We start from the raw sequence: 20,940 nt of genomic DNA, 5'->3' as shown, positions 1-20,940 counted from the left end.
TCCTTTATTCTGGGACGAAGTTGGTGAACGACATGTTGAGGGACCGGAGTTAGTCCAGCAGGCTATTGATAAAGTTGCAGTAATCAAGAAGAGGATTAAGATTGCCCAGGATCGACAGGCTAGTTATGCGAACACCAAGCGGCGACCTCTTTATTTTCAGCCAGGTGAGAAAGTGTTTCTCCGAGTTTCGCCTTTTCGCAGGATTTTGAGATTTGGTCTCAAGGGTAAGCTATCTCCGAGATTCATTGGTCCTTTTGAGATTCTAGAATGTGTGGGAGATTTAGCTTACAGGTTAGCATTACCTCCGTATTTGTCCGGTATTCATGATGTGTTCCACGTATCTTTGTTGAGACGATACGTAGCAGATGAGTCTCACATCTTGCATCCCTCTGAAGTTCAACTTGAATCAGATTTGTCTTACGTGGAGCGACCAGTTCAGATTCTCGATCGCAAAGACAAGGTGTTGCGGAATAAGATCATTCCTCTTGTCTTAGTACAGTGGCAGCGCAGAGGCACTGAAGAAGCCACTTGGGAGTTAGAGAGTCGTATGCGTTCAGAACATCCAGAGCTCTTTTGAGTTTTGCTTTGTATATGTTTGTGTTTTTCAATTGTAATCGAGATATCAGTTGTATTCAACAACAATTGAGATATAATAGCGATGTTGTTATTTCGTTTTGTTCATTCTCTAAGCCTGATTTCGAGGACGAAATCTTTTAAGGGGGGGAGAATGTAGTAGCCCGAATGCCGAATTGGGTAATTAACGGATTAATGGTGATTAATCATGATCGGAAGGTCCGAAGATGGTTCGGAAGCACCGAAGAGTTCGGAAGGTCCGAAGTGAGATCGGAGGATCCGATCATTAGGTGTCAAGAGTTGATCGACACGTGGGAGTTCGGACGTTCCGAAGTGTAGGTTCGGTGGATCCGATCATGAGGTGTCAAGAGCAGCTGGACACGTGCATGTTCGGACGGTCCGAAGTGTATGATCGGAGGATCCGATCATGAGCTGTCAAGAGCCAGTGGACACGTAGCGTTCGGACGTTCCGAAGTGGTGTTCGGAGGATCCGAACATGGCCTATAAATAGTGGTCGGATTTCCTCATTTTGACTCGCCAATTCAGAGAGTTCCATAGCATTTCAGTCGTTTCTGACAGGTTCTAGTCTTGTTCCGAGATTTGGGCACTAGCGGGGAGCTGCTGGTCTTGTAGCAGAGCTGTGCTCTAGTTGGGAGCTAGCGGCATCAGCGGGCTAGCGACGGACGAAGGTTTGGAATTTTATCAGTATTTATCTCAGGATTATCTAGTTAAGTCTGGTAGATAAGTTTAGTGATGGTTTTCACTTGATGAATAGGCTTGGATTAGACCTGTTGTCTGGTTGTTCCAGTGGATTAGGATTGCTGTGATAGAGGTACGAAAGTACTATCCGAGATATCCTGGTTGAGTATACATTCATATATGTGTTGCATGATTATGTGGTGCATTGATATATGTCATATGATGCATGCTATTATGTCACGTTTATTACTGCACGTTGCATTTCATGTTGAGCCGTATCTCCTTCGAGATAGCCTTTGCTGTTGAGCTGTATCTCTTTCGAGATAAGCTATATCTTGGGGCCGCTCAGCCCTGTCTTGTGGACGCATGGACACCGAGAGTACACAGTGGCCGACGGGTCGGGAGGGCTTCGGTGGTCCGGGACATTTTAGGTCCACGTCTGTCTTGTAGTGGATGCAGTGACCCAGAGGTTGGACCGCGCGGCACTATCCACTTGGCGCCTCTAGACTGAGCATTGTTGAGATCCTTTTGTGATTCCTGTTTCTTGACTACCCCGGTATCATGATCATAGCATGTGCATTTCATATAGGTCTGTATACTCATACTTTTGTACTGGGCGTTCTTATCGCTCACGTCCTCGGTTTTGTTTATCTTGGACACCCCATTCCCTCGGGGCAGGTCTCAGGTTGGATGGTTCCGGAGGAGCAGGAGGAGGACGTTGAGTAGCCGGTTGGTTTAGTTTCGGTATCATTTGATTCGATATGGTTGTACCAGATATTCTTTACCTTATTTTGAGTTGTTCTAGACTTCGATTGGGTTGTATAACCATTATTTTGTTGACTTTTCCGCTATTATCTCTGATTAGTAATTATTAAGTTAATTGCATGCTTAGTTTTCAATTAGTAGGTGATTCTGGAACGGGTCACTACATGGAATATTTATCTGCCAAAGAAGATATGCTCGAGAAGTTCTTGAAAGATTCGGCATGGAGAGCAGCAACTCTGTAAAGAATCCTATTATTCCCGGAACACGATTGACAAAAGATGAAACTGGAGATGGAGTAGATGTCACTATGTTTAAACAAGCAGTTGGAAGCCTCATGTACCTCACAACCACTCGACCAGATCTGATGTATGGAGTAAGTTTGATTAGTAGGTTCATGGCAAATCCAAAAACATCTCATTGGCTTGCGGCAAAAAGGATTTTAAGGTATCTAAAAGGAACCACCGATTTTGGCATACTCTACAAAAGAAGCAGTAGAGATACAGGTCTCTTATCTTACACGGATAGTAACTATGCTGGAGATTTGGACGATCGAAAGAGCACTTCAGGTTTTGCTTTCATTATGGGATCTGGAGCAATTTCATGGGCTTCGAAAAAACAACCAGTAGTAAGCCTATCAACCACAGAAGCTGAATACATCGCTGCTGCACTTTGTGCTTGTCAATGTATTTGGCTTAGAAGAATCTTGAAGCAACTTGGAGTTGAAGAAAGAGGAAGCACAGAAATTCACTGTGACAACAACTCTACAATTCAGTTATCCAAAAATTCTGTTTTCCATGGACGAAGCAAGCACATTGAAGTAAGATTTCATTTTCTCAGAGACTTGGTAAATGATGGAGCTGTAAAACTGAGTTTTTGTAGCACTGAAGAGCAGATTGCTGACATAATGACAAAGCCCCTCAGTTTGGAGAAATTTGTGAAGCTTCGCAGGATGCTTGGAGTAATTGATGCAGCTGAAGTTTAAGCTCAATGCAGATGCATTAGCTTAAGGGAGGGAATGATGGTCAAATTAGTTATTTGTTATTCTCAATAAACCTATTCTTATGGGTGTCCTATTCTTTAGGATTAGTTGGTATTTTTCCATGTAACTTGCCATGAGATATGGCCTTTTCTGTTTTGCTTATGTCTGTGTAAAAGACTATAAATGTCTGATGCTCTTTTAAAGAATAAAAGAAGTACATTCTCTCCTCCATCTCACGTGTCATCCATTTTAGTTTCAATAGTTTGCAAATGCTTAAAAAATTGATTATGAACTTTTATTTTACAATTCGCAAATGAAAAATCCATAATAACTTATTCAAGTATTTACAAACACTACTTTTAACTCACAGCTGCACAAGAAAATAGGGATATATGAAGAAAAATAGAGATAAATGATATGACTAGTATATTACTTATTTATATGTAATTAAGTGGGATACTCATTTGAAATTTATATGCATTTTCGATATTTTATATCCGTTTAGTGTTGATGAGAGAGACTAATACAGATTTGACAATCATATCAAGACAATATTATTTAAATTCTTCATACTAAAAATCCTTTAAATTCCTCCTATTTCGACACAATTTTCACAAATTCGACAAAAACCATTCAAATTCTAATTTCCTAATTTGGGCAGGCCCAGCTAAAATTATATGAAAATTGGACTAAATCATTGATTGCAAAAAGCCCAAAATAGTTACATTGTAAAGTCCAATAGTGGCTCTTGAGTCTGGGACTTCAACGTTTCGTTCTTCGATTTCAGAATTCAGGGTTCTTCCATTTCCTCTTCGCTGCTCTGTGAGTGAGTGAAAATGACGAAATTCCGGAAGCTCAATCGGCCCACTGGTCATAGAATGTCCATGCTTAGGTAATGATTAAATTGTTTTTGAAAGAAATTTCATTTTCTTTCTTCCGATTTTTCAAAGGAAGGTGTTTATCTTGTAACCACAGGACAATGGTGTCGCAGTTAGTGCAGCACGAGCGCATAGAAACCACTGTTGCCAAGGTAATTGATCTTCTGTTCCTATGATTTTCCCGTACTTTTAAAGTTTAAGGTTTTATTGGGGTTTTACTGTTGGGATGGAATGATTCGATCTTTTTGTTTGTATTTTTATATGTTTTCGCATGAAATCTGCTCGTTGATTCGTGTTATTGGGGAACTCCGAGGAATAATACTCTAGACTAGAGCGAAAAGAATTATTTAAATAAATGCAATTTCCTTGCTAGTGAGCTATGTTCATTCTATTGCAGCCACTGCGTTATCAAAGTTTTGGTTTTTAGGTTTTAGCGTTACATGTGAATTGGACGAAGGTTGGGTGTTCATGTCTTTGCTCTGTTTGATGAACAATCTGCCAAGAAACTCTTCGGGGTTAAAGTTAATTTTAAGGTTTATTTTGGGCTTGACATTTTTATGTGTTTAAATCCTCCTCTTCTTATTTGGTTTATTTCTTTAATTTACAGGCAAAAGAAATCCGGAGGCTCGCAGATAACATGGTACAACTTGGAAAGGAGGTATGGATTTTGTTAAATAATGTAAGCGTATTCATGAGAGGTATTGTTCTACGCTTAAATCGATGTTTTGAATCTCTAATCTTTCAAGAACAATGCTTTTGCTTCCTAAACTCTGAAATGTGTAGAATTTGCATGTTTTGACTCAGGCTAATACTAAGCCATGAAGACTAGTATATAAGATTATAATATCATCCACTTTCCTAGATTGGATGCCTGAGAAAGAAATTATGTAAGGGCTTTGTAGTATAGGATGTCTGAGTCATTCCTCAGAAAGGGCAAATCACCTTCAAAATATTATTGGAGTATAATTTACCACTTTTGAATGAGTGGCATAAAACGATAATATACTCAGATTCATGTATTTCTGTGTCTTCATTATTCGAAAGATTATTGACCATCTTTGACATTATAGTGCTCCGCGCGAGAAGCATTACAAAGATTAAAACGAAATGTTTATCTCTGTATACAGTTCTACTTCTTTGTTGGGTTAAAGGAAGAAGATTCTCTCTTAAAAAAATGGATCTCATAATTTGATGCTTACATCTCAGTAAGCTGTTTGGTTTCTTGATTTTTGATTTGCATGTTCAAATTATAACAGGGTACTCTCTGTGCTGCTAGGCGTGCTGCTGCCTTTGTGCGAGGGGATGATGTGATTCACAAGTTATTTACAGAGTTGGCTTATCGATACAAGTGAATGTCAAATCTGTTAATCGTTGCTTTTAATATGTGAATGTGATAATTAAATGAAAAATTTTCTACCACAGGGACAGAGCTGGTGGATACACCAGATTGCTACGAACTCGAATTCGAGTTGGTGATGCTGCACCTATGGCCTATATTGAGTATGTTTTTTATGTTCGCTCTCAATCTTTTTTGATTTCCTTGGTAAAAATATATTTGACAATGTCTTTTCGAAGCAATGGTGTTTTTTATTCCTTTCATCAAAAAATATTTTTATTGACATTTGAGAAATAAATGATTAGTGCGTGTTTGGAAGCTAAAAACGTCTGTTTATGAGTGTTTTTATTTTGAATGAATTTTACTTTTTCATCAAGGAGTAATTAATAACATATTTAATGATTGTATATTATAATAGTAACAAAATTATATTGATAAATATTAAATTGGAATTGTATAATTGCATTAATAAATTAAATCAGTAAGTTCGGTAACATGAAAAAAGTTATAATAACAAGGCTTTCAGTTTGTAATTTACATTAACAAAAAAAAATTAATTGTAATAATAAAAAATTCGTAAAAATAAAAATGTAATATTTTTGGACATAATAAAAGAAGAAAAATGGATTTTATATCAATTTAGTCGATTAAGAAGGGGTTAAATTTTGGCGAAAAAACACTTGAACTTGCAAAACACTTTTTTCCGAGTAGGGTCAATGCATCTTCTCGTTTGGCAACACATATTTATCATTTGGCAGGTTTATAGATAGAGAAAATGAACTCAGACAATCCAAGCCACCAAACCCACAGCCACCGGAGAGAGCTCCCCTGGATCCATGGACAAGATCTCGGCTCACCCGGCAATTTGCACCGCCCAAAGAAGAAAAGATTTCCGAGTCTGAGAATTGACTGTTGTTTTCAAATGTAACAACACATTTTGGTTGTGATGATAAAACTAGGTACGATTTAACTACACATCTTGATTTACCAGTTGCGAGAATCAACTATTATTATTTCACATGCATTTTGGTTGTGGTAAACCTGTTGAGTTTATTTTTCAGCCAGTTGGGTTTCTATTGTAGCTTATAGGCCAGGAGCAAGTAAAACAAGAGTCTCGAATGCACCTGCTTCTTTGCATTTATAAATATAGATTGCAATAAATTTTGAGAATTTTATTCTAGGATTGAGCAGAATCTAGATTTATTTTCTGTCCAGTGAGATGGGGTGGAGTATGGATTGGTTCTCTTTTGATCATGTGGAGCAAGTTTCCATATAATTTATGCATTGATTAACTCGTAGGTATGTTACTCGGTGTAGTAGAGTATTTTGTAAAGAGAGTATATTTCCATAAGTCCCACTGATCAGTTTTCTGGTCTTCCATGTCAGTCGCGGGGCGGCTCTAGAAATTTAATGTATTGGCCGAGAGAACTAAGTATGATTGTGAATATATATATATATATATATATATATATATATATATATATATATATATAGGCTGCTTGGTTTAACCTTGTATCGCAAGACAAGATTGTCGGACATATATATAATCGCGAAGGAAAGAAAACACATTTCATTGCATATTTTTTCAGTTGCCAACTAGTGCATATTATTCCATAAGAGTTGTGATATACGTGTAATGAGGGTTAACATATACTGTTTTATGTTATTTTTGAGATTATAAAACTACCCCAAGTTCTTTTAATTTCAAATATATATATTTGAGGTAGTTTTTGTAGTCTCAAAAACAATGTGTAACCTTCATTATATATATACCCTCATTATATATATAATATTTCTCATGTCTTCATATATTCGCACCTCTGCTTGTAGTTTTGCTCTAAATTTTTCTATATGTTAATGTTATAAACTGAAAAAGATATGTTTTTTTATAATTGCGGGGAACCCTAAAACACTAGTACAGATATATATTCCTACGACTAACTAAAAGAAATAGGCTTTATACAATGAAATGTTCTCTCTCAGTAGACTTATATAATGTTTTAGAGAGTCCGAAGTGTTTATCCAAATAAACATTAAGAACAATACAAAATTTATGTAATATTACGTTAGTGTTATATGAATATGAAAATTTATATCAACTGATGATGAAAGAATCAAAATGCAATACCAAACTTAAAGTACGATTCTATAACTCACTATCAGTTGATGTAGGAGTTTACTAAGAATATTTTTGCCCATTAATTTTATTTTATTATAATAAAGGAGAAAATGATCGAAAGCAACTTCTCCATAAATCCAACATCCGATGCTACAACAATTCCTGTTACATTCATAATTCATTGCCAAATGTGGGTTTTTTTTATTGGTGTGAGTTTTTTTTAAATAAGTAAAATAAGAAAGACATTCGATAGTCAACGGTTCAAATATCATGGAATATTACAAGAATTGACACAAATTGACGGGTTAGTGTGAGTTTATCTGTCCCATGCTACTCGGGTCAGAGCGTAAGCGAGTGATGCTTTCGGCCTTCTTTTTCTTCTCATCGGAGTTATTTCATAAAGACTCGCAGTAAGGAATTTAACCAGTTGGAATGTGAATCAAAACCATGTGTGCATAAAATTTATTTTCAACTAGGGATGAAAAAACCTTTCAGTTAATGAAACTATTTAATGATGCCTAGAATACATCCTTACTTGTAACAGTTAATGAAACAATTTAATGATGGTCACATGTCTCTCATATATTCTTGCTTCGAATTCCAAATTCATAAAAAAGATGTAGGAATCCAGTGATCACCCTGAATGAAATTTTGAACCGAGTACAAATCGACATGTTCAGCGGGGATCAGATTACTCCAGGAAACTCGTTTTGATGTATCCGATCCATGCCCCAAATTCGAAAACTCGCCATAGTATAAAGTTTTCAACGCAAAGTCGCCACTCCAAGGCATCCACCCATCCGGTGTAATAAGAGACTCTAATGTACATCGAATAAAAACTGTCCTCGAGTATTCCTTCCATGGCCTTCCGAGGAAATTCTTGTGCACACTCGGCTTACTGTAATACAAAGCCATGTATGTATCCGTACCGTTGATCAAGCAATTTTGGAAAACGAAGCCGGTTGATTGGGCGGGGTCGATTCTTCCATGGGCTGTCACGGCATTGTTCTCACCTTTTTCGGGGCTGAGTTGTCGAGGGGCGACCAGAATGGAGCAATTTTGGAAGACAGATGCTGAGTTTCCGAATATGAAGTCCACATTGCCTTGGATTCGGCATGATTTGTAGAGCTGGCGAAGCGAGTGAGCGTACAGGGTGTCTTGATTGCCAACGAATTCACAGTTTTCGAGGATAGAGAGATCGCTGTCTGATCGGAAAGCTACAGGCTTGATGAGCATCAGGGCCCGCTGTATTTTGTATTGTGAGGCCAGTAGCCATGAATCCATCACCAACTACCCCTGTTAAGTGTAAGTAATCCCATGTATAAACTCAAACTTTTTAATACCATATTTATTGCTGAAAAAGCATATATACCAACTAACTAATTCATTCACGTCCCTCACCATTTCAAATATTAAATGCTATACTATTAACCACATCACGTAGAAATGCAACAATTTCTTCGCAAAAGGCATACGATCTTGCTTTAAGAAAGATTTCACAAGAATATAACTTTGACCGGCGACTTACCCACTGTGGCGGAGTTGTAGGTGGACACCCCTGGCTGGCCCACGTTCATAGAACCTGTAATTACTGTTTTACCCATGCCATCACCCAAGAACACAACATTCTTCTTCTCTAGTGGAACCCGAACCGTCTCCACATAAACCCCGTTTTTGATCCATATAACAAACCGCTTGTCCGATCCGGCACTATCCGGGACGGCATTCACCGCATCCTGCACCGATTTGTAATCACACGCGCCGCTGTCCTTGCAGACAGTCACGTCCCACTTGAGCTCAGACAGCACTGCACCGGCCACCTTGGGTCCTGAAGAATCTGATCCGGGTTCCCAGAATCCGTCGCGCTCGGTCTTGGGTGGGGCCCAAGACCCAATTTTGTCGCCGAAAACATCATAATTCACCATCATCCCCAGCGCATTGCTGGTGGACAAGATTAAAGAAGAATTAAAGAACTCCATGGTACTGTCCACTAGGGACGTGTCATTCACGTACTTGAGCGCCGACCAGCAGTCGTAATGGTACACCAACGCCGCGCTCATCCATGCGCGCGCGTCCTTGATCTTGCCGAGTGGCAGAGCTCCGCCCGCCAGATTTATCCGGTATTCTGAGTAACGTAGCAGCTCCAAACACGTTTTGGCGGCATTAGACCTGTTCTGGTTATCCGAGGACCCGTCCAGGATATTCTGTACCATGGCCCGACCCTTTCCAAGATATTGCGTGGTGACCCACATGGCGGATTGGATTACCTGCGAAACGGTGGCATCTGCGGGCACGTTATTTGACTGGGACAGCCAGGATTCACATGTTGGACTGTCACGCGAGGCCTTGCAGGCCTCGTGAATCATATTGTCAGACGGTGAGCTGTCAGTGTAAGGCGGGGGAGACGATGGCTTCCGGATGTGGTGCTTGTGGTGGCGGGCGGAAGAGAGCATGATGAATAGAACAAGTAACAGGATTGTTAAAGTAAGAATCGTCGCCATTGTAATGAAGAAGAATTTCAAATTCCGAGATTTTCTAGAATTGTCTGTGATGGGGTCTGATATGGGCGGAGGCGAGGATTTTATAGGTTTTCGGAGCTGCATCGCTTTCAATTAGGCCGATATTCTTTTTAAACGAAGAATGTGGATAATAACAATAAATATAAAAATCAACAGCGATCTTTATCGATCGATTACGGGTATTAATTGGCGATGTAAGAAGCAAATGGGTATTTATTTTAAGAAAAAAATGGTTCAGATTTGATCGGGCAACTTCGGAGGGTAGCGATTGGCAGTGGATTCACGGGTTTGAAATGGTCTGAAGGAATGGCCACTGAAGAACTAGAGAATGGAAAGTGGAAGCAGGGGGCGGCGCAGATCAGATCTATGAGTGATGGGTTCCTTTTGGTTGACTGGTGGTGCAATCAGTCATCAGGTGGGGTTTAGATTTGGAGAGACTTGACCTAGCAAGGAGTGTGTGATAGAAAACGAGGGAAACAACATCTTGAGTTTTTTTTTTTTTCTAAAAAAAAAATCTATCTTGGAATTCATATTCTTTATTTTTTGTGTTTTTTGGATTAACTCAAAGTGTCCACTAGTAATCAGTAGACCATTTTTATCAAATAAACCACACCGAACAAGTCTGATATGTCAGACTCAACGAGCTAGAATGATAGAAGCAGTTAGGAGATTAACTTACCACCTTAGATAAGAGCTGATCATATCCTATCTAACTGAGAAATCACACATACGACTATTGATTGAATCGACATAATCTCCAATTAAAAGCAGCTTATCCATTTTGCTTATAATATTAAGCAACCATTTCCATTTTTCCCTGAGGCGTTATCAAAGACACCATAATTGAATAATTAAGAAATATTTTCTCAAATTTCGAAAATCTATTGTGTTTTGTGGTTGAAAAAGAAAGAAAGGAAAAAGAAAAGACTAGCCCAACTCAAATTTAAAACTAAAAGGGGCTGCCAGGTTTCTTGTTTTGGACTATCAAAATCGAAAATGGATGGGGCGGGGATGTGGGAATTCCATACACAAACTGGTTTAACCCACTCTTATATATGGACCCGGGTCGTCCACTCCCCCTGCATGCATGCAGTACCTGCGTCCACTTAAATATTATTTTCAGCGGATATTCAATTTTTTTTAACATTATATGTTTGCAAATTAAAGTAACCTCTATGGCATAAATTAATTTAATATATTATATTAAAAATACATTATATTAATTGAGCCTGCCTACATTAAGAAATAACAAATAAATAAATAGTAAATAAATTATTATTAAATAGAAAAAACTGATACATAAACTACTGCAATTATTACATGATACAAGTAAAATGTTAGAGTTATTAACTAATAATCATATGTTCAATTATAATATATTTACAAAATATTTATAATAAAATGATTTTTTTTTATCTATCTATACTTCAAAAGCAAAGTCACTCCACTTGCGAGTACATTTTGTGGAAGGTGACGAGTATATATCATCTCGTTTTCAGTGATGACTTTTGCACAGAGAACAAACAAAAAAAGGTGACGTAATCAGTCGTACCAAAATTTCTCAGGCTTTTTAAGGTTTCTGCCCTCTGTTTCAGTAATCTTTTGTATGATCCCATGAGTTCGTACCCACCCATGCATTTATTATTATTATTATTATTATTATTATTGTCGTTTGTATCGAAGTTTAGACTTTTTTTCTTTTTCCATCAAAAAAAGGAAATAATCATGTAAGATTAAAATATTCAAAATTAAATTTTCATTAATTATTTATTTATTTATTTTTGTTTCAGATCACACTCCACCGTACCTCAACATGACATAAAAAATTTAAAAATATGATATCGAAAATGTTAACGTATATGATGGTATGTTAGCACAAAAAACAAAAACACAGCGAGAATTTATTTTGATTATTTAAATAATTAAAACCCAAAATCTACAAATATAGAAGACAGTGCCCAAAAAAAATCATATGCAGAATTGGTATCACTATATTTAAAATTCTACGTAATTACATAATATTTTTTAGTATGTTAATTTTAATTTAACGACTTGATCATTAATATGTGACAGAAGCACTGTCACGCTGGCTCATGCTCTATATTACTGATCGATTATGGCCAGCGGATGCCGCATATATATGTCTTTAGGGCGACTCATGCAAGTGTGAATTTGTTATTTTGTTTTAAAAAAAATTGTAAATTGATCGAATTAAATGTGTTAAAAAAACATAGCTAAATATATATTTTTATTTATAAACCATCGAAATATTAACATGACACCAGAAAACGACGATGCTTCACCAAAAAATGCCGAAGTTAAGACAAACGATAGTAGTGTCTTTGATATCACATCAATAATATGAAAATAACTAGAATTGAAAAAAAGTGCAAATTGCTGAATTAAAACTATGAATTGAAAAGTCGATAACTTAGCCCTTTGATTCTTAATTTGTCACTCTATTTCCAAAGAGTTGTCTCTTTCAAAATTAATCAATTTCCTCACGTTTGTTTCTTTTTATTTGGATATCGTAAATTCTCTCCAATTGTTTATGCCATCTACTTTATATACATAGAGAGCACTTGGCAAATTATTGTAGCGTGGCAGGAAATATAAAGTCCTATATTATTCTCTTTAGTTTGACAAAAACTTGTGTGAGACGGTTTCACGGGTTGTATTTTGTGAGACAGAACTTTTATTTGAGTTATCCATGAAAAAGTATTACTTTTTATGCTGAGAGTATTACTTTTTATTGTGAATATCGGTAGGGTTGATCCGTTTCACAGATAAAAATTTGTGAGACCGTCTTACAAGAGACCCTCTCCTTTATTTTTGTGTGTTAAATATATCCTTCAAGTTTTAAGTTGTATCTCAATTTCATTTTAGTCGATAGGTCAGCATTAATATTTGATGGTCAATACACGTGAGTACCATTTGACTTCATTCTTTGTGTCCAAATTGAACGTAAGGATGCCGATTGTTCACTTTTGGGCAAATAATGAAGGCATGTAGTCCTCACGTACGTGCTTAAGTGATAATCAACTCTTAATGTTCAACTAAAGTTTGGGACGAAATAAAAACAAAATATATAATTGGATGGAAAAAAAAGTAGAGGGACAAAATTGAGAAGTAAAGCAAAGTATAAGAATATAATTAACAATTATCTCCTAAACTAAGTTAAGTAGTTTCTTCAATTTGATGTGTGATGAAGGTAATTAATACAAGTAAATCTAATCCCAAAATACACAATGTCCTTGTAAATAACAACACAAAAGGGTGAATAAAGACCTCACTTAATTTTCTTCTCTTGAATATTAGATGACATCTACGAGTTATAGTAACAAAAGTCTGATCTCGAACGATAAAGATCAATAGACAATTGATATGCCATGCAGAATGAGTGTACCAAACTTTGTGAACAATAGTAGAGGTAATAAAAAGACACAGTAATTGTTTCTGGAAGTTCGAAGGATAAAAGCTTAAGCATCTCATTCTTCTGTTTCTTGAAGGTATTCACTAAAAGATTTTGATATTTACGACTTCTGTAAACACCCATTTTAGTAGGAATTAACACTGCCTACTGAAATTCTCAGTATTAAGTTCTTTACAACTCTTAAACAATCTTCTGAATATAAAGACTCGTTCTATTAGTTACGAAGACTTGCTCAAGAATAATTAAGTATGAGAATACAATGAATATAACACAAGATGTTATCTGAAAAGATATGAAAAGGCTTTTGAAAGTGTTCTTCAAGTATTTTCAGCAAAGCTCTGAGAATGATTGTTGTTGATAAATCACGTGTGTGTTTTATGCTTAGAGAATTGCTGCTCTTTTATATGTGTTTATTAACGTTCAGATCTGAACGACTATAAATGATTTGTATTGAGACAATTAATGCAATGGTACAATTTGACATTTGTCATCCGTTAGATCCAAAAATAGAAGGTGACAATAAATGATTGTGCAATTGACGTTCAAATCGGTGAGTGTTTCCCTAAACTAGAATACTCAACATCTTCTGAAAGATCGATTTGTTTTTTTTATGCTCTATTAATAAAGAGAGAATAAATCAGATGCTTATAAATATTCGTTGATGAGATTCAATAGTATGAGGATGACCATTAATGCTTGTTCATTTAGTTCCATAGAGCTTGAAGATCTATTAGATGTGAGCAAATGATCTACTGAACTTAGCGGCTATTGAATTTTTCGAAGTGTTTAATTTTAATATTATTTTCTTAAGACGAACACATAACCAAAACTTAAATCTTCCAACACTATATATCCAATGCAACCTTAATAATAATTTTATTTATATTTAATTTGCTCTCACACAACACAAACTAAGAAGCTTTGTTAAATGCGTTAAGCTTCCGAAGATTCATTACAATTTCCCCCATCTTGTGTGTACAAATATCATAAGTTTACACAAATCTAAACATATATGGATTTCAGTCGCCATCATGAGTTCACAGACGGTAATGTTTGGGATCCATACAACCCAACAATGGAAAATAATCATATGCTTCATCACCCTTTTGATCTCACACAGTGCCCTAACTATCCACCGATTAGTCATCATGACCTTCAAGAACCCTCGAATATTAATTCTTCATCAGATCATTTACTAGCAGCTTCGAAATTACTCCCAGGGACGGATTTTGAGCTCGAAGAAAACCGAGGAGGAGAAGATCCAGAAGAAGAGCTGGGATCCACGAAAGAAATGACGTTCATGATTGCTGCGATGCAACCTGTGGAGATAGATCCAGCCACCATCCGTAGGCCTAAAAGGCGTAACATACGAATCAGCAACGACCCTCATAGCGTTGCTGCAAGACAACGCCGTGAGAGGATCAGCGAAAAGATGAGAATCTTGCAGAGGCTTGTACCTGGTGGGATGAAAATGGACACTGCTTCCATGCTAGACGAAGCTGTAAAATATGTGAAGTTTTTGAAACGGCAAATCCGAATCCTCAGAGGCCAAAACGACCACCAGCCACCTCCAGGCACAGAAGCCATCATCTCCACGCCATCAGCAGAACTCGACTGGGTGGCGCTGACGACCGGAGGCGAAGCATCCTCGTACTTGTTTGAAGGTAACAATAATGGCAGTGGGCCAGGTGGTGAATATCCTTCCATCTGTTCTAACCCTAAGTAGATCTCTCAATAATTACATTAAAGGGATCAATGAAACCATTCCATGTGTTCTAGCCATAATTAAGTATTTACCTCAAATAAATAAATAAACAATAAATATTTGAGTGTATGTAACTTATGTTCACCTATCATATTATAATGATGATCTGTACTATTTATTAATTTATGCCAAAATATTTCAACTCTTAATGTATCAGAAGTATTTGATCATAGCTAGCATATGGATTTTGAGCCGTCTAAATATTACAAAATGAGAAGATATGTGACCGTCACGATATCATCAAAACATTTACTCGCCCAGCTATCACCACTTGGGTGAAGTAGTCGGAGTTGTGTGGGTTCGAAACGACGTAAAAACGAAAAATATCCCTCACTCCCACGCCAATTTTTTAATAATAAAAATAATCCTTTATTCAAATATATATATATATATATGGGTTGATACAAGCTGGCTAGTTAGCGCACGGGGCGAGCTCTTTGCAGGTGTATACATAAATATAGGTAACTGAACTCGTATGGAAGTAGCCTAAACATCATGTGCTTGCTTTCTGCATTTACGATGATCAGCTAGCAGCAAGGCTTTTTTCGATTTCAGGTCAAAAGTGAATATATATTCAAGGTGAAAAGCTAGCACCCCCGAATTGAATCAGTATTTGGCAAAGCCGAGGTGTTTCTTTTTTCATATTATTATATTAAAATAATTCATATTTTACAAAAAAAAAAAAGAAAATCAAATTTGATGGTTTTAGCAATTTTAATTCATCTACATTTATTCAGCATGTTTCTGATTGATATAAGAACACAAAGCTTAATAATTTTGATATTTTATGTTTTTTTTTTCGAATTATAGGAATTTAGTAACCATTGTTGATCACAGATATAGATTTCCTAAAATACCATTATTTTTCTTCCAAATATTGCATTTTCTTGGATGTATGAAACATGTTTATATCTTTTAGGCTTTTCCCAAATTATTTTCCTGTTTGTAAAATTTTAATTACAATTAATTACACATAATTCTCATGAAGTTTTCTATAATTAAAAAAAAAAAAACTAACTTTAAAAATTACAGATTCATCACTTCACGTTTGTATCAAGCTTACATTTACAGTACATGTTAATTTTAGATTTACATATACGTTTCTTCATGTTTTTATAGACCTTGTCATTGTCACCTCTAATTCATAATATTAAATAATATGGACATTCAACAAATTAATTTCATGAAAAAGAGCGTAAAAAAGTAACATAAAATAATATTAAACCAAAGATTTTTTTTTAAAAAATTTTGACCGTTAAAACTCAAAATCTTGTAGTTTATCCGATGTATTTTATAACTAGAATAGATAAGGAAAAAAAATACATTTTTTTTGAAATTTAATTTGTTGTTTCATTTTACCATAATTTTTATATAACTTTTCACTTTATAAAAGAATTAAATTATCTGTAATGCCCGAGAATTAATCACGGTTAATTAACCATTATTGAGTACTAATTTAATGTGATTATGAAAGGGCTAACCGAGACACGAAAGGAGATCACGTGTGAAAATTGAAGTGCGAGGACAGTAGCATCGGCGCACATGCGCGAGTATACGCGCGCATATGCGCGAGAGGTCCAGAGGGGTTGGCGCACATGCGCGACTGAATGCGCGCACATGCGCCAAACAGGCAGAAGACCTCGCGCATATGCGCGGAAGATGTCGCGCATATGCGCGAGACTTTGATTGTATCAGATCGACAGCAAGAAAGGTATAAATAAATGTTGATTCATGATTGCACAACTCGAGTTAGGTTTGACTTGAGTTTCCCTAAATCACATACTTTATTTTATTGCATTGATATTTGCAGATTATCAGATTGATATGTTAATATATTGACTTAGAGCAGAGTCAGAGTCCGAGTCTAGGGCAGATCAGCCTAGCTAGGGCAGAACCGCCGAGTCTTTCTCAGAACCGATAAGACTCTAGACTTACGGTGTATCGATGAGCTTTAGATGTAGATCGACGTCTATCGTAGACACTCGATACAGCATACCAAAGTCTAAATTAGATTGGGATCCCTAGATTTGAGATAAGATAAGATTAGATCACGAGTCATTGATTCATGTAGTCAGACTAGATACATGTTTTGATGTTTGTTTATGCTTTTATATATGTTTTATATGATTGCATTTAATACATTGTTTATACTGGGATATTTATATCTCACCGGAGTTATCCGGCTGTTGTCTTGTTTGTATGTGTGCATGACAACATGTGGGACAGGTACAAGGTCACAGAGGTGAAGACAGATCAAGATTAGAGTGGTGATTCCGGACTTGGACTAGAGATAGGGTTTAAACACTTGATAGTTAGGTGTTGAACCTGAGATGTAAATTATTGTATGACGTATGAGATTTATACTTTTATACTGATATGTATAGGAGTTTGATTCCATTACCTTCCGCGTTTAAAAAAAAAAATTAGACCATGTTTACTATAATTGATTAATTAGTCCCAATCATGGTTAAAAAGATGATTAGCGTCCGGGTCCCCACAACAGGTGGTATCAGAGCGATAGTTCCTTTAGATTGAGATAGAAGAGGCTGGTGAGCGGGGTAGATTGAGGTTTTCTTTCCTGCTTTTGAATGCTAGCATGTCTTACTGCTTTATTACATGTTACTTGTTTATCTGATTTGATATAGTAATATGTTTTATTGAGATTGGATCAGTACTGATTCTAGATCAGCAGTAAGATGATCAGAGGAGGATTGAAACAGAATTGTGCTATTTGTTGCTAATCTATTTGATTATCAGATATGCCTCCGAGACGAGTACCAGAACAGGGAAATACATCCAATCCTACAATGGATGTCACACCAACTCCAATGGAATCGTTACTGAAACGATTTCAGTCATTTCATCTGCCAACCTTGAAAGGCACAGAGAACGCTGTGGAGTGTGAGAGTTGGCTTGATGATATAGAAATGTTGTTCGAATCCTTGGAGTATACAGATGAGAAGAGAGTGAAATTAATTGGACACCAGTTACACGACGTTGCCATGGACGGGTGGATTACGAGGAAGAGAGCCATGGAGCATAGAGGTACGAATATTACCTGGAATATATTTAGAACTGAATTTTATCAACGATTCTTTCCAGTGTCGTATCGAAAGGATAAGGGGGCGGAGTTTGCCAATCTAAAGCAAGGACAGATGAACATAGAGGAGTACGTGTCAAAGTTCTCCTCCTTGCTGAAATTTGCTCCACATGTGGTTGACAGCGAAGAAGCTACTGCTGATCAGTTCATCAATGGCCTGAAACCCGATATTTTCACATTAGTGAACACATGGCGACCGAATAATTTTACTGATGCCCTGAACAGAGCCAAGGGAGCAGAAGCCGGTCTGATGAGACAGAAAGGGGCTTCATTTGTGCCTCCAGCACCAAGACCACAGCAACCACCACCCAGATTTGAGGGTGGCAGCAGTAGTGGAGGAAAGAAAGAATTTTTGAAAGCCATGGGAAAGCAATTCAAGAAATCTGGCAGTAGTTCTTCCAGCTCCGGTGGTTCCAGACCGAGCCAGAGTTACACTGGAGTTTATTGCAAGACTTGCGGAGGAAGACATGCTACTGAGCAATGCGAGGGAGTGACTGGTAGTTGCAATTTCTGTAAACAGCCGGGACACTTTGCTAAAGTGTGTCCACAGAAAGGGTTGCAGAGAGCTCAGGGGGCCGAGTCATCGGGATCAGCAGCACAGACTGAGAAACGATCAGCTGCTGTTCATACATTTCAGCCAGTGCCAGCTCAGTCACAGCAGAGGCCAGGAGGAAGCCAGACAGTTGGTCAGCCTCCGAGACAGCAGGCCAGAGTCTTCGCTTTGACAGAAGAGCATGCCCAGGAAGCACCAGATGACGTTGTGGCAGGTAATTGTTCTTTATGTGGTTATCCTGCTTACGTATTAATTGATACCGGTGCTTCACACACATTTATTTCTGAACGATTTGCATTAAGTCATGCATTGCATGTAGAGTCTTTAGCTACTGTAGTGTCTGTCTCTTCGTCTTTGGGGACGGGTTTGATATCCGTGAATTCGGTTAAACATTGTATGCTACAGTATGACGGGCATGAGATTGAGTTAGATTGCATCGTACTTGGGTTGTCCGATTTTGATTGTATAATTGGTATTGATATGCTGACCAAGTACAGAGCGACAGTTGATTGTTTCCACAAGATAGTGAGATTCAGACCAGATATGGCTGAAGAGTGGAAATTTTACGGTAAGGGTTCTAGATCGAGAATTCCTTTAGTATCCGTACTATCTATGACTCGATTGTTACAGAAAGGAGCAGAAGGGTTCCTTGTATATTCAGTAGATTTACTGAAGTCGAGTCCAGCATTGGCAGATCTGCCAGTGGTACGTGAGTTTGCTGACGTCTTCCCAGATGAGATCCCGGGATTACCTCCAGTTAGAGAGATAGACTTCAGCATTGAACTGATGTCAGGTACAGTACCGATTTCTAGAACTCCGTACAGAATGGCACCAGTTGAATTGAAAGAATTGAAGGATCAGTTGGAAGATTTACTGGCCAAGGGGTACATCAGACCGAGTGTGTCTCCTTGGGGTGCTCCAGTACTATTCGTAAGAAAGAAAGATGGTTCGATGAGACTTTGCATCGACTATCGGCAACTGAACAAGGCAACGGTAAAGAATAAATATCCTTTGCCTCGTATAGATGATTTATTCGATCAGTTGCAGCGTTCTTCAGTATATTCCAAGATCGATTTGAGATAGGGATATCATCAGCTGAGAGTCAGAGATTCTGATATATCAAAGACGACATTCAGAACCAGGTATGGACACTATGAATTTATTGTCATGCCGTTTGGTCTGACGAATGCTCCAGCTGTATTCATGTGATTGATGAACCGTATCTTCCAGAAATATCTCGATGATTTTGTGATTATTTTCATCGATGATATTTTGATTTATTCAAAGAATATGAGTGAGCATGCTGAGCATCTAAGAACTGTATTGCGAATTCTAAGGGCTGAGAAGTTATATGCTAAACTGTCGAAATGTGAGTTTTGGCTAAGACATGTAGTATTTCTTGGTCATATTATATCTGGAGATGGTATCTCAGTTGATCTCAGTAAAGTGGAAGCCGTGATTTCTTGGCCAAGACCGACATCAGTACATGGTCACAGAGGTGAAGACAGATCAAGATTAGAGTGGTGATTCCGGACTTGGACTAGAGATAGGGTTTAAACACTTGATAGTTAGATGTTGAACCTGAGATGTAAATTATTGTATGACGTATGAGATTTATACTTTTATACTGATATGTATAGGAGTTTGATTCCATTACCTTCCGCGTTAAAAAAAAAAAAAATTTAGACCCTGTTTACTATAATTGATTAATTAGTCCCAACCATGGTTAAAAAGATGATTAGCGTCCGAGTCCCCACAGTATCTAAAGCCGGTTTTATGATTCTCATATCTTACAGGTGCAATTATAAGATTGATAAGTTCCAGGTGACATATATAATTTTTAAAATTCACGGATGTGTATGAAACAACTTGTGCTACTAAAATATTATTCGAAAATTATATTTAAGCGCATGCATGCAATAACAACTGTCAATCATATATTTTAAAATAAAAGTATTCAACTACTGATAAAACTATTGCTGTAAAAAATGTTAAAGCATCAAACCCTAGACCGTCATTTAAAATAATTCAAATATGAAACATGCAAAGTTTTAATCTAAATTAACCTGAAAATCAACCAAACTTTTCCAAACTAAACCATGACTTGAACCCACCTGACCAGTCTTTAAACCACTTATTTCAGACCATCTAAAACCCACGAAATCCCTCGACCAGCTGCTGGAATTTTCTGCACTCAATAACAATTAAACCCTAGTGCACC

The 20,940-nt window shown here is 37.1% G+C and overlaps 3 protein-coding genes and 1 pseudogene across 3 annotated transcripts; 3 read left to right on the top strand and 1 right to left on the bottom strand.

Annotated features, from left to right (window-relative positions):
* The first annotated feature begins 2,257 nt into the window (after positions 1–2,257).
* On the top strand, positions 2,258–3,019 carry LOC140837340 (secreted RxLR effector protein 161-like). Its single transcript, XM_073203473.1, has one exon. It carries the CDS (start codon positions 2,258–2,260, stop codon positions 3,017–3,019), a length of 762 nt encoding a protein of 253 aa, XP_073059574.1.
* A 706-nt stretch (positions 3,020–3,725) lies between these two features.
* Positions 3,726–6,248, top strand: LOC140836446 (uncharacterized). Its single transcript, XM_073201970.1, has 6 exons — positions 3,726–3,908; positions 3,992–4,046; positions 4,502–4,552; positions 5,151–5,242; positions 5,317–5,394; positions 5,989–6,248. Exons 1-6 carry the CDS (start codon positions 3,853–3,855, stop codon positions 6,137–6,139), a joined length of 483 nt encoding a protein of 160 aa, XP_073058071.1. The 5' UTR covers positions 3,726–3,852; the 3' UTR covers positions 6,140–6,248.
* A 1,531-nt stretch (positions 6,249–7,779) lies between these two features.
* Positions 7,780–10,317, bottom strand: LOC140836445 (probable pectinesterase/pectinesterase inhibitor 51; annotated as a pseudogene).
* Positions 10,318–14,313: 3,996 nt separating this feature from the next.
* On the top strand, positions 14,314–15,027 carry LOC140837339 (transcription factor IND-like). Its single transcript, XM_073203471.1, has one exon. It carries the CDS (start codon positions 14,314–14,316, stop codon positions 15,025–15,027), a length of 714 nt encoding a protein of 237 aa, XP_073059572.1.
* The last annotated feature ends 5,913 nt before the right edge of the window (positions 15,028–20,940 follow it).

This window comes from Primulina eburnea, chromosome 7 (genome assembly GCF_022965805.1).
Source record: "Primulina eburnea isolate SZY01 chromosome 7, ASM2296580v1, whole genome shotgun sequence".
Lineage (NCBI taxonomy): Eukaryota > Viridiplantae > Streptophyta > Magnoliopsida > Lamiales > Gesneriaceae > Primulina > Primulina eburnea.
The sequence above is the reverse complement of the archived record's forward strand: the minus strand, read 5'-3'. Positions and strand labels throughout refer to the sequence as shown.

Coding starts and splice junctions, on each gene's coding strand:
- LOC140837340 (XM_073203473.1), top strand. CDS start 2,258: ATGGAGAGCAGCAACTCTGTAAAGAATCCTATTATTCCCGGAACACGA.
- LOC140836446 (XM_073201970.1), top strand. CDS start 3,853: ATGACGAAATTCCGGAAGCTCAATCGGCCCACTGGTCATAGAATGTCC. Junction 3,909..3,991: donor CATAGAATGTCCATGCTTAG/GTAATGATTAAA, acceptor TTGTAACCACAG/GACAATGGTGTCGCAGTTAG. Junction 5,395..5,988: donor GCACCTATGGCCTATATTGA/GTATGTTTTTTA, acceptor ATCATTTGGCAG/GTTTATAGATAGAGAAAATG.
- LOC140837339 (XM_073203471.1), top strand. CDS start 14,314: ATGGATTTCAGTCGCCATCATGAGTTCACAGACGGTAATGTTTGGGAT.